At 37.4% G+C, this 14,667-nt stretch overlaps 1 protein-coding gene across 1 annotated transcript in view; it reads left to right on the top strand.

Moving 5' to 3' along the window:
• LOC128686023 (uncharacterized) overlaps positions 1 to 14,667 on the top strand; it is a 128,309-nt gene that overhangs the window by 101,776 nt on the left and 11,866 nt on the right. The window contains exon 5 of the mRNA XM_070083421.1: positions 9,258 to 9,431. Coding sequence (XP_069939522.1) covers positions 9,258 to 9,431 — 174 coding nt within the window. The remainder of the gene's footprint in view (positions 1 to 9,257; positions 9,432 to 14,667) is intronic.

Raw genomic sequence — 14,667 nt, 5'->3', positions numbered from 1 at the left:
ATGCAACCGTATGACCTGTCTTTGTAATACTCACTTGTGCTTTATAGTAATCTGTTTATCACTGACTTCATCATTGCTTAGTTAATCTTAAGTTAATTCTAAGCCAGCCCGTAATGCTATGCATAGTATAAGTGGCTTTGGCATGCTGCTCTTATCTGTATTTTTTTGTACCTCTGTATGTGTGCTCAAATTTATAATAAATAAATAAATAAATAAATAAATAAAATAAATAATAAGGGACCCAGAATACTACCTTGGGGAACTCCACTTGCTATCGGCAGGGGTTCTGATTCCGTTTTGTTGATTTTGACAATTTGTCTCCTGTTGCTAAGGCAGGACTTAAACCAGTCTACAGAACCTATACCGATAGCTTGAAGTTTCTTACATAATATATTGTGGTTGACAGTATCGATGGCTTTTTGCAGGTCTAAGGTTACCATACCTATGAGGTTCCCCATTGACATTTCAGTTCTCAAGCAATCCATCAGATTTATTAGGGAGGTGTCAGTTGAGTAAGATCTTCTAAAGCCTGATTGATAGCTATGGAGAATGTTGTTGTCATTAAGGTACTTAAAACTACTTGAGAGTACACCGCCCTCTCTAGAATTTTGGATATTATACTGAGTATACTAACAGGCCTATAGTTGCTTATATCAGACCTACTATTTTTCTTGAAGATAGGAATAACTCTGGCCTCCTTGAACCCCTCCGGTACGGTATTAGTGGCGATTGATAGATTTATTATGTGAGCAATAGGGATTCACAATTCAGAAGCACCATCTTTTAGGAATTTAGACGGGATGTTATCCGGGCCAGTGCTCTTAGTTGGGTTTAACCTGCTTAGTTCTGTTTGAATAAAGTCATGAGATACACTTACTAGTTGACAACTGTTTGGGGTTACCCCTTTATTGGTATAGTATGTTTGAAACTTATCAGTCTGTGTTAAAGGTATTTGATGCAGCTGGTATACTTACTAGTGTTGATGCAACAGATGTGTAATAGGAATTAAAGCAATTTGCCGCCTTAGATATTTCGTGACATACCTCGTTATCGATAGTGAGTACTATGTTAGACCTATCTACTGGTTTATGGCTATACCCCAACTGTTTAAGTTGTTGCCAGAGCTTTCCGGGGTTATGCTTATATTCTTAAATTTTTGATCAATAGTGCTTTGCTTTTGCTCCTTTTATAAGTCTCTGCACTCTGTTCCTCTCTCTGGAATTCATTTAGTGCTGCAATATCCTGTCAGTTTGTTTTAAATGTTTTTAGCAGCTGGTCTCTGAATTTCATGTTATCTAATATCTCAGTATTCATCCAGGGTTCAGTTCTCCGTTTAATCCTAACCTCTTTAACTGGTGCAATATTATCATGGATGGCAGTGAACATAGTTTTGAATTTTTCCCAGGCATCGTTTACGTCCGTGCAACTCATCTCTGTCCAGTCACAATTGTGTAGCCTATTTACCAGTGTTTCTTTACTGTAGTTTCTAGATGACCTCATTTTTATTGTCCTGTGTAGGCCTATCCTATCCCTAGTGATTTTCCTGGTGCAGTAAATGATGAAATGATCACTAAGACCTGTGGTAATGACGCCTGACTGACTAATGTTCTCAGAGCGGTTACAGAGTATGTGGTCAATTAGGATGGCTGAGAACTGTGTGAACCGGGTTGGTGTATTAAACCTAGAATTTGCTTATACCTTTTGCATGGCCCGTTATTTTCCTGCTGAAAACAGATATTGAAGTCGCCCAGTATTATTGTCTCGCAGTTGTTATCAAGTCCGGACAAGACTCTGGAAAAGTCTTCTAAGAACTGGTCCTGGGTAGGAGGGCGGTAACTAGTTCCTACTAAGATGGGTTTGGTCTTAGGAAGCAGCACTTCAAACCATAGAATCTCCAGTTTAATGTTATTTAAATCAGGTCTTGGGTTGTAAGCTAAGTCATTTCTAATGTAGGCACATACTCCACCACCCTTTCTGTTCCTATCTAAGCGTTTTATATTGTAACCTTCTATTTTGACCTCGTCGTCAGTCACCGTATCATTAGCTAGAATCCTAATCTCTGCCAATTTTGGAAGAAGTGATCTTGCGTTGACATGAATAAAGTGAAGTCCTGTTTTCATAAAACAATTATAATCATCAATATATGGCAATGGGTCATTTGTATTAAAATTAGGTAAATCAATGTCATCATTGCTGAAGGGTAACTGTGCCAAAGTGCATTTGTTACACAAAAAATGAATTCTGGCACCGTTACTATAATTGTACATACATCCATCATGCACCCACCCCTTACACATTTTACATAAGGTGCCCTTTCTGTTTTTCATGCGTACTTTAGTACGGTGTATGAACCTGTTTGGTGGTGTTTGAGATAATAATGACTGTATTGTCTCACATTGACCTATGTTTGCATTACATATGGAGTTAAGGTTATCATTCCTAGCTACTAAACCTTATTAGCACCGTCATTTATCTGTCTGTTTTACCTCTGCACAATAGTTTGAGGTCCTGGATTAATTTGGATATCACCACTTAAGAGCGCTACAATAAGAGCTATGTGCCACTGTTTTCGTTTGGGTATGCGGTGTTGCCATACCTTGCGGCGATAGTGACATTTACTTTTCTGGTAGGATGGCAACTGATGGGCTTTTACTGTCCAGGGCGCTGTTACTCCATTCACCTTTTCCAGCCCCCATGACTGATTTCTATCTTCATGGAATTGCAGGAGAAAGAAAATATAATTATTGCAGCCTGTGCCCCCCTAATGCCTGCCATTTTCACTCTTCACTCTTTTACTCATATACAATAATATTTATTTCTCTTTTCCAGTCACCTAGCAAACCTTAGTATCTGCTTTAGCAATCAAACACTGAATTACTAGTAAATTTTCTTTTTCAAAACCCTCTTCAGTGCTCACTTTTCCCTTAACTTCACACATTCCTTTCAGTTAACCCCTTATTTCACACTCCCTTTCACGCCTCATTTCACAGTCTGGTTTCACCTATTAACTTCTAACTCCTTTCCATTCTGGTAGGACGAGAAAGTTTTAATCAAAGGTTTTATCCCTCCAAATCCCGCTCAATTCCATTTATCGGGGGTTGTGTCGTGTTGTTGACAGCCTGACCTGGTCTGCTGACTCAGCCATTTTTAAAAACACTGAGGGAAGTAAACGCCACCTACAACCTGACTTTCCTTGAGTTTATAGATAGATTTGGCGTTTTCTCCTATGATTCTCTCACTGTACACTGGTCAGCTGAATATGAGTCAGCTACTAAAACATTAACCTTGGCTGTTTAACTATTCACTTCTTTCCCACGACTGGCACAGAGGGAAAACCGTCCTATATCCTTGGAGTTTTGTATTGTAGATTTGACGATGTCTCCTGTGTTTCCCTCTCGTTATCACTGGTACAGGTGGTGTGGTACAGATTTGATGCTACTGTCAGTACAGATGAACGTCAGTAAAGATGAGAACTTCACTTCGCTAGTTGTACGTCTGACAAAAGCTGGTGTCTGGATGCCGTCAGCCATGTTTAAATGCTCAATTCTTTCCCTCGTTTGGCACTGAGGGAAAAAAGTCCTACAGACCTGTCATTTCCTTGGAGTTTTGTTGATTAGGTTTTCTGCTATGTTGTCTTCCCGTTGAACACTGGTCCAGTTGATATGGAGGTCAGTCATTTCAGTGTAGTGGAAAACGTCTCATGTCTGGTTCACGTCTGGCATCAGGTCTGGTACTTGAATGCCGGTCCCAATTTTGTCATATTTAGTCCATTTCGTTGTCGTTACCGTCAGTTTTCCTGTCACTATAGGTTCCTTGCATGTTGTTGCAGCAGTACTTGCAATTTGGCCATCACTGGAGTTCTGATAGGCCCAGGGGACGGCAAGATATAGGAGCAGCCTTGTTGCTGCTTGCTGCAACCAGCGATTTCCGGTGATTTCCGATGAACATGTGCCCCTCCTGTAGCATTTATTATGGTATCTTGTCTATACACTACTGTACCACTTTGATATACACTATAACACTCTGTATGACACTTTATTATCAGGGAGACTTTCTTTCCTCTGACAAATTTGCACATGACACGCTAAGCCTATAATTCCCCTCTAGGAGTATGGCTGTGCTACTTTATTTCAAACGTTTTATCCTTTTTTTTGTCTCAGTGTATACTATTTTTTTTCTAGATTAGTTTCAAGCGCTGGAGGGATAAACCTTACAAGTTCATAGTTTAAAGTTTCTAGCACGCAAAAAAAACCCCGCCATAATCCAGTAAAAAGCGATGGAGCGCGGCAGAGCATGTGAGCACGTGGGTTACCTACACCTGGATATCACAGAGACAAGTGCCTCATTACTTGATCATATCTGGACCAATACTATATACTAAAAGCAGACATAATCACAGACAACACTACGGACCACTACCCAACTTTTCTTGTAACCAACTTAAGTAGACTGCCTCAGGACATGATTAAGATCTCTTTGCGACAACATGATGAGTCATCAGTAAATAATTTTATGTCTGCCTTGCGTAACACTCCAACAGTTATTTATATCTTACCCTAACTGCCTCCTCCTGTAGTTTATAACCTTCACCTCTCTCTTGCTTGCTGCTTCCATTTTCCTTGTATCTCATTTACCTTTTACTCTCTCTGTAGCTACAACTAAAGTGTGATCTGATATATCTGTGGCCCCTCTATAAACATGTACATCCTGAAGTCTACCCAACAGTCTTTTATCTACCAATACGTAGTCCCAGAAATTTCTGCCATTATGCCCTGTATTATATCTTGTATACTTATTTATCCTCTTTTTCATTAAATATATGTTACCTATAACCAAACCCCTTTCTATACAGAGTTCAATGAAATGCTCCCCATTATCATTTACACCTGGCACCCCTAACCCTCTCTAAACACTTCTCCTACTTAAGCATTTAGGTTTCCTACCACAATTACTCACTCATTTGGCTCAAAGGTTTCTACACACTCGCTTAACATCTCCCAAAATCTCTCTCTCTCTCTCTCTCTTTTACATTCCTCTCTTCTCCAGGTGCATACACACTTATTATGACCCACTTTTCACATCTGACCCTTATTTTAATCCACAAAATCCTTGAATTTATACATTTATATTCCCTCTTCTCTCTCCATAACTGATTCTTCAACATTACTGCTTCCTTTTCCTTAGCTCTAACTCTCTCATATACTCCTGACTTAATCCTATTTATTTCTCCCCACTGAAACTTCCCTACTCCCTTCTGCTTTGTTTTGCTTAGGGCCAGGACATCCAACCTCTTTTCATTCATAACACTGGTAGTCATTTCTTTATCATCCGCACTACATCCGTGCATATTCAAACATTCCAATCTAGTAACGTTTTTCTTTTCCTTGTTTATAGTAGTTTATACAGGAGAAGGGGTTACTAGCCCATTCCTCCCGGCATTTAGTCGCCTCCTGCGACACGCTTAGCTTACAGATAAAGAATTATGTTCACCTTTCCCATGGAGATTAGGAAAAATAAACATGAACAAAAACTAGGAAGAAAATAGAAGAAAACACTGAGGGGTTAGTATATACATGCTTGTACATGCATGTCTATTGTGATCTAAGTGTAAGTAGAAGTAGCAAGACATACTTGCAGCCTTGCATGTTTATGAGACAGAAAGACACCAGCAATCCTACCATCATGCAAAACAATTACAGGCTAGGACGGTAGTACCTCCCTGGGTGGTTGTTGTCTACCAACCAACTACCTATAATATATATGTCGTGCCGAATAGGTAAGACTGGTCAGTTAGCAAGAACTCATTTACAATTAAGGCCTTTCTTAAAATTTTCTCTTACACGTTTAAAGATATACTTTTTCTATTTATGCTAATGTAAAAATTAATAATTTTGTACCTTAGAAAACCTGCCTACCCATATTAAAATAAGTGCAATTTAATTTAGCCTAATCCAGCTAAATATTTTTTAGATAAGTTGGCAATAATTTAAAAATAAACTAAAAATGAAATATATTTTTTTTCATTAGGTTCAGAATGAACCTAAGGAATAAAATATATTTCATTGTGTTTGTTTCTTATTAAATTACTGTAAATTTATAAAAAATAAATTTAGTTGGATTAGGCTAAATGAAACTGTTTTTTTACAATAAAGTTAGGTAAGTTTTTAAGGTTCTTTTGGTAAAAAATTATTAATTTTTACATTTAAATGAAAAAAATTTATATATTTCAAAATATTTAGAGAAAATTTTAAACGAGTTCTTGCTAACTGATCATTTGGATATCATTTGAGGATATCCCTCCAAGAGAGAACCCGCAGTAATGGATTTAAATTAGATAAGTTTAGATTTCCAAAGGATGTAGGAAAGTATTGGTTTGGAAATAGGGCAGTTGATGAGTGGAACAGTCTACCTAGATGGGTTATTGAGGCTAGGACTTTGGGTAGTTTCAAATTTAGGTTGGATAAATACATGAGTGAGAGGGGTTGGATTTGAGTGGGACTTGCATGTCAGAGCTTATTTCTTGGGTAGCATTGAAAATTGGGTTGGGCAAATGTTTTGTTAGTGGGATGAATTGTAAAGGACCTGCCTAGTATGGGCCAACAGGCCTGCTGCAGTGTTCCTCCTTTCTTATTTTCTTTATATATATATATATATATATATATATATATATATATATATATATATATATATATATATATATATATATATATATGCAATAAGATCACAGTAAACAGGTGATTTCAAAATATGCAAAACAACCACTCTGAAAGAATAGTGAAATTCCAAGTACTTTCGTACTGAGAAGTGCGAAAGTACTTGAGCTAAAGATTTCCACCCTCCTGTGGCTTGTCTTGCATAGTTAAGATCTCTTGTCTGCGATTATTTGCATATATGTATGTATGTATATATATATATATATATATATATATATATATATATATATATATATATATATATATATATATATATATATAAATTCTTTCAACACACCGGCCGTATCCCACCGAGGCAGGGTGGCCCTAAAGGAAAAACAAAAATTTATCCTTTTACATTTAGTAATATGTACAGGAGAAGGGGTTACTAGCCCCTTGCTCCTGGCATTTTAGTCGCCTCTTACGACACGCATGGCTTACGGAGGAAGAATTCTGTTCCACTTCCCCATGGAGATGAGAGGAAATAAACTAGAACTAGAAAGAAAATAGAAGAAAACCCTAAGGGGTGTGTGTTTATATATCTATCTATCTATCTATATATATATATATATATATATATAATGTCGTGCCGAATATGTAAAATTGGTCATCTAGCAAGAACTCATTTAAAATTAAGTCCTTTCTAAAATTTTCTCTTATACGTTTAAAGATACATTTTTTCATTAATGTTAATGTAAAAAATTTTAATTTTGCACCAAAAGAATCTTAGAAAACTTACCTAACCTTATTATAACAAGAGCAATTTATTTTAGCCTAACCCAACTAAATATATTTTAGATTTGTTTACACTAATTTAATACTAAGCAAACACAGTGAAATATATTTATTTCGTTACGTTCAGAATGATTTTGGCGAAATTAATGTGTACACAAATTTTCACTTGTCCTATATGGCAAGATAAGCGTTGCTATTTAAGCCAAGATCGCAAGTTCTGCCTATTCGGCACGACATATATATATATATATATATATATATATATATATATATATATATATATATATATATATATATATATATATATATATGCAAGGCATTCTCAAGAGCAGGTGAAATATACACAAACACTGATCTCTGGCCGAAGGAGTCTCCTGTCTGTAAATCTGAAAAAAAATATCTTGGGGGCTTCAAGCTTGAGATTCTGACTGCATGTCTAACCCTGGCTTTGTTAGCATCAAGGTAATTGTCTGCAAAAGCTCATCAAGTTTCCTGATAATTGCCTTTAACCCTTGGAAATTATTTAAACAGTTCAAAGGGTTCACCCTTAACAAGACATTTTAAATAGTTTAATTTGGCTATATCATCAATATCAGTTCTATATTTGAAGATTATAATCATGATCTTTAAATATAGGTGGTAATGAGAGGTTAGGAAGACTAGGTGGTGGTATGCCAGTTGTGGCAAATGTAACAGGTGTCTGACCACTGACTACAGTAGGTCTTTGTGACATAAATTTCTGGTAGGTACAATTGTTGATCACTGAACGTGACCAAAACTTGCTGAAGTTCATCCTCAGATGGATTTGACTGTAGGAGTTTACTTTCATATTTCTCATAATCTGAATTAGTGTTCTCCAGGCACCTAATATGTAGAACCAGTTTTACTTCTAAAACAACAAAATCATTGTTTGCATTTTGGGTCAACCCTACACAGGTTGAAATCAACTTTTCTATCTGCATACCTTTCGTTTACAAAGATTTCAACTGCCTTTGCAATGATGCCATCTTCAACTGGAAATACTAAAACATTCTTATCAGAATACACTACAAGTGTTTAAACACTCCACCGCAGTGAACATATTGAACAATAAACATTCACTTACATATTGAACAATAAACATTCACTTACATATTGAACAATAAACATTCACTTACATATTGAACAATAAACATTCACTTACATATTGAACAATAAACATTCACTTACATATTGAACAATAAACATTCACTTACATATTGAACAATAAACATTCACTTTCATATTGAACAATAAACATTCACTTACATATTGAGCAATAAACATTCACTTACATATTGAACAATAAACATTCACTTACATATTGAACAATAAACATTCACTTACATATTGAACAAGTTATCAGTTTATATGTAAAAAAAAAGACAAAGTATTGTTATTAGCACATTATTATATTGTCCCATGTACAGTACTGACACTGTACACAGGTGATAATGGTGGTAACACTGTACACGAGTGATAATGGTGGCGACACTGTACACAGGTTATATCGGTGGTGACACTGTACACAGGTGATAATCATAGTGACACTGTACACAGGTGATAATGGTAGTGACACTGTACACAGGTGATAATGGTAGTGACACTGTACACAGGTGATAATGATAGTGACACTGTACACAGGTGATAATCATAGTTACACTGTACACAGGTGATAATCATAGTTACACTGTACACAGGTGATAATGGTAGTGACACTGTACACAGGTGATAATGGTGGTGACACTGTACACAGGTGATAATGATAGTGACACTGTACACGGGTGATAATGCCGGTGACACTGTCCACAGGTTGATGATCTTCGTGGGATGAGTGAGAGCATCAAGAGGCTGGTGGAGGCTGGCCTGGTGTTGGGTGTCCAGCAAGACCAAGATGACCTCCGCTACTCCAGGATAACTTTACAAGATGGTCATCTGTATCTCCACACTCTCCAGCACCAACCACCACATTACCACACTATCCAGGTACTTTATTACACTACCAATCTTACTGTACCACCACACTATCCAAGTACTTTATTGCACTACCAATCTTGCTGTACCACCACACTGTCCATGTGCTTTGTTACACTACCAATTTTGCTGTACCACCACACTATCCAGGTACTTTGTTACACTACCAATTTTGCTGTACCACCACACTATCCAGGTACTTTGTTACACTACCAATTTTGCTGTACCACCACACTATCCAGGTACTTTGTTACACTACCAATTTTGCTGTACCACCACACTATCCAGGTACTTTGTTACACTACCAATTTTGCTGTACCACCACACTATCCAGGTACTTTGTTACACTACCAATTTTGCTGTACCACCACACTATCCAGGTACTTTGTTACACTACCAATTTTGCTGTACCACCACACTATCCAGATACTTTGTTACACTTATCATTCTCACAGTATATACCCACCTACTCCCACCCTCCACAAATTCCTGCACCAACGCAAAGGAATAATTCGCGGCGCTAAGGTGGTTTGTTCATTTAGAGAGGATGGAACAGGATAAGATGATGAAGGTGTTTAAATCTTTCATTGAAGGAAGGAAGGAAGGAAGGAAGGGTAGGGGTTGTCTCAGTAAAGCTTGAAAGGGCGGTTTTAATGGTTGTTTTGGTATTATATAGCAGAGTCCCACTTTATGGCATTTCACCCTACAGTGTTCCGCTAATACGGATATTTCAAATAATGACCAAAACTCGCTATACGCTCCCCCACCTGACTTCCTATTACTGACACTGAACTCCCTTCTAGTTTACAATTTCCGTGAGCTACGTGATCACTGCTCCCTCTATTATGTCTCGAAACTTTACAAAATTTCAAATATTTTAAAGTTATTTCATATTTTATATATTCGCTGATAAATATACTTATGAGTACCTGTGCCTAAATAAACTACACACTGTGCTGGTACACATACAAATCATTAAGAGTGTCTTATTAGTCTTGAGGACGCCATGTTAATAATGTTAATAATAATTTCACTCTGAGGCGCATTAAATGTCGTATATTACGTAAATATAAACATTTCATTAATCTATGGTATTTTTATTTTCAAAATTATATAAACACGCTACATAACATATAAACATGATAAATACACTCCACAGTCGAATAAATTAACATAAATATAAGATGTAAGGTGCAGATGAACATACATCAACCATAATCATACTTGTTCGTCTGTTAGTTTACATCTTCCACGTCTCTCTCCTCTCATTTACTCATTCTTTCTTTCTCGTTTATTTGTTTTACGTCGTTTATTCACTTATCACCATACATTAAGACTACAAATATTTTAATGTAATTAACGAACGTTCTGTATGTGCATTTTATCACTCGAATGTGCTTTAAATATTGTAGTAAATTACATGTGAGTGTGCTCACCTGGCTGGCTACCATACCTCCCACACCTGACTTCCTACAAATAAAACTCACCTCGCACCCTACATTAAGACTACAAATATTTTAAGCTAAGTAATTAAGGTACTGTGTGTGTAATTTTCTTTTTATTGTTTATGATGCTTAGTTCTATTGCTAACTTAATATATGTTAGTGTAAACTTGTTATCTGGCATTTATGGGCATTTATAACTGGAAAAAATGGTGTTTCACTTTCCGTCGATATCCACTTCCAGCAGTATCCTGGAATCTAAGCTGCTGTATAAGTGCGCCCCTACTGTATGTTGCAAGAGGGTAAGCAAGGTAACATTTATGTATTAATTTTGCAATACTGGTTAGTTGTGCCAGAGGCCTGGAGCTGGGTACAAGTAGAGTGAATATACTCTGAAGGAGTGGAGATTCGAGCAAGTTGAAAGAATGTACTCTGAAGGAGTGGAGATTAGTATAAGTTGAATGAATGTACTATGAAGGAGTGTAGGTTAGTACAAGTAGAGTGAATGTACTCTGAAGGAGTGTAGGTTAGTACAAGTTGAATGATGTACTGTGAAGGAGTGGAGATTAGTACAAGTTGACTGAATGTACTCTGAAGGAGTGGAGGTTAGTACAAGTTGAATAGATGTATTCTGAAGTAGAGGTTAGTACATGTAAAATGAATGTAATCTGAAAGATGAGTGGTGATGCTGAGTACAGGACGTGTGTACAAGCATAGTGAATGTACTCTGAAGGAGTGGTGGTGAGGTTGGAGACATTTTATTTGTGGTGTCTGTGTGTGTCTGGCAAGATAGCTACTGAATAAATATTGGTGAATTTGTTTCCTTTTCTGGGTCAGCCAACCTTGATTCATGGTGCCCAGTGTAGACAAACTGATATAGCAGACTAATCCATATACTTAAAAACTACGCAAGTCTAGACAGGTAAAGAATGGTAAAATTTAATTATTCATTATTTTAGCTTATTACTACTGTGAGGGAGACAAAACGTTTTATGGTTAATAAGATAGTGATGATGTAGCTCATAATTAATAACAGTCTTACAAGTAGTACACTTTATAGTGATACAACACTACAATGTTAAGTATTTATTAATGTTTTAAGATTAGCGGCCATAAATATTTATGAGAGTTGCTTCAAACATGTTAGATGATTTGCCATAGTTCTGGTATGATTAGTATTGAGAGATGAGATGATTATTAAGTATAGCACTAAATTGATTTATATGCAGGACCTTCTACTGGTTCTGGCAATAAATTCCAGATCTTCTGGCCCTTTATGTGCAATGCATTTTGGCATAATGTGAGACGGACACGGGGGATGTCAAAAGTGTTTTGTGCCTTTTGTTATGCTTGCGTGTTTTGTTGTAACTTTCTAGAAGTTTGAGTGGAGGGTTTATATTGGAGTTTAATGTTCTATATATATAGTAAGCACAGTAATATGAGTGTATATTTTGTATATTAAGTACGTTCAAGCTCCTGAAGAGTGGTTAGGTGTGTTGATCACCAAGTCCTGCACTGGACATCTGTATAGTAGTTTTTTGTTGGGTTATTGACGGTTTAAGGTGATTGGCCATGGTAGATCCGAAAGCACAAATACCATAGGTGAAGTAAGGGTAGATTAGAGAGTGATAGTGTAAGGAGTGCTGTTTGGGGTACATAGACAGGCAGCTATAGACTGACATAGCGGCATGTACAACCCTAGTTTATATCAGTAAATTCAACCTGCTTGCTTTTTTTGTGGATGATTTGAAGAGTTTGGGTCAAAAAAATCACATTAATTAAATTTTGTTTTGCATTAAATGTGACCTGGTACACGTATATTAAATGTAACCTATATTATATTATATGTGACCCGGTATATTAAATGTGACCTGATATTATATCAAATGTGACCTGGTATTATATTAAATGTTACTTGGTATTATGTTAAATGTGATCAGGAAGTGTAAAATAAACCCAGTGAGGAGCAGGGGTGCGGTGGGGACAATAAGGGAACACTGTATCAACATCTGGGGTCCCAGACTTTTCAACATCTTACCAGAAGATATCAGAAACACTGCTGGAACTAGTGTTGAAGCCTTCAAGAGGAAACTAGACAAGTATCTTCACCAGGTGCCAGATCAACCAGGCTGTGATGGATATGAGCGGCAGCGGGCCTCCAGCAGCAACAGCCTAGTTGACTACGCGAGCACCAGACGAGTCTGGCCCATGGCCGGGCTCAGAGAGTAGATATACTCTAGAAATTCTTCAAATGTATATCAAAGGTAAAGGTAAGGTATCACTTAATTTGCACTAAAGATAATTCACACTAATGGTCGTGTAGTTGTTGTTGTTGTTGTTGTTATTATTAGCTGTTATAAATATTGAATATAATTATCTCGCTTAATGTAAAAATATTATTACCTTTACTTTAAAATTTAGAATTTATAATAATAATAATGATAATACAGTAATAATATTTTAATAAAAGAAGATCATTATACAGTGGAACCCTGAGTTTCGTATGCCCCGAGTGTCGTATGTTTCGAGTTTAGAACCTTTTTTGGCTAAATTTTGTCCCATGTTTCGCACTGTGCCCTGTGTTTCGTCCCGCGTACCAAACCTGTCTGCCTGCCCGCACCTGCGTGGTGCCTCCCGGTGCAGCAGTCATGAGTCAGTCTGATCATTACATTATATACTAGGCATTTAAAGTGCTCTAGAGCGACAAAAATGCATGTACAGTACACTCATTACTTTCCTTAAAATGTCTGCAGTCTTAATGTAGAGTGAGAAGCGAGTAAACAAGATGAGTACATGAGTAAATGAGAGTACATGAGTACATGAGAGCGTAGAAGGTTTTTTTTTTTTTTAAAGATTCCCCGGTATTCTCCCGGCCCGGGCCTTTTCCAAGTGGTGGCCCGGCCTTGGCTCCCTGTCTTGGGAGTGTCTGAGACCTAAGTCTTCCATGGGAGGAGGCACAAGTATCCCCTCATCTTCGGGACCAACTGTCCCCAGGCCTAGCCACAGTCCCCGACCTCACGGGGCTCGTAGGGAGAAGCTAGGCCTCTCTGGTCTGCCATCCCCGCCACAAGGGGGCTAATGGGAATGGTAGTCTTGTGAGCTGCAAGCTCTGTCTCAGGCACCTACCCTACCCTAGAAGAGTTAGGCATTGTGTCGATCCGTAGAAGGTTCGCTGAGTTTTGTAAACAAACCAGTTGTTGCTATAGTAGTTGTTAGTAGTTCGGACACGAATGGTTTATGTTCACTCCGTGAAGCCAACTGGAAAAACATCTCGTATTTATTAACCATACCCCCGGCTGGGATTGAACTCGCGGTCATAGAGTCTCAAAACTCCAGCCCGTCGCGTTAACCACTAGACCAGCTAGCTGGTCTAGTGGCTAACGTGATGGGCTGGAGTTTTGAGACTCTATGACCGCGAGTTCAATCCCGGCCGGGGGTATGGTTTATTTGCAATCGTGTCATTACGATTTCTTGAGTCATCTCGTATTTATGTTGTGTTATTATCTTCATTAATATGGCATCTTCAAGACAATAACACGCTCTTATTAATTTTAATGAGCTCCTGTACACCAGCACAGTTTAAAGCAGTGTAGCCTTAAGAGTAGCATTAAGAGTGTAGCAATTAAGTGATCAAGCAATATAAAAAAGGCAAAACAAAATAAAATCCTGACAGCATAAGCTGTTCTGCCTATCTTCAGCAAGGTATGTAAATGGTGTATGTACACCACTTTATTTGTACATTATGGTTTTCTTATGAAATAAGTGATCTAATGCAGTTCGCCTCACAAACCCCGTTTTCTCTTATT

Source organism: Cherax quadricarinatus, chromosome 9 (assembly GCF_038502225.1).
Source record: "Cherax quadricarinatus isolate ZL_2023a chromosome 9, ASM3850222v1, whole genome shotgun sequence".
NCBI classification, from domain to species: Eukaryota; Metazoa; Arthropoda; class Malacostraca; order Decapoda; family Parastacidae; genus Cherax; species Cherax quadricarinatus.
Note: the sequence above shows the minus strand (reverse complement) of the source record. Positions and strands in the feature narration are given on the sequence as shown.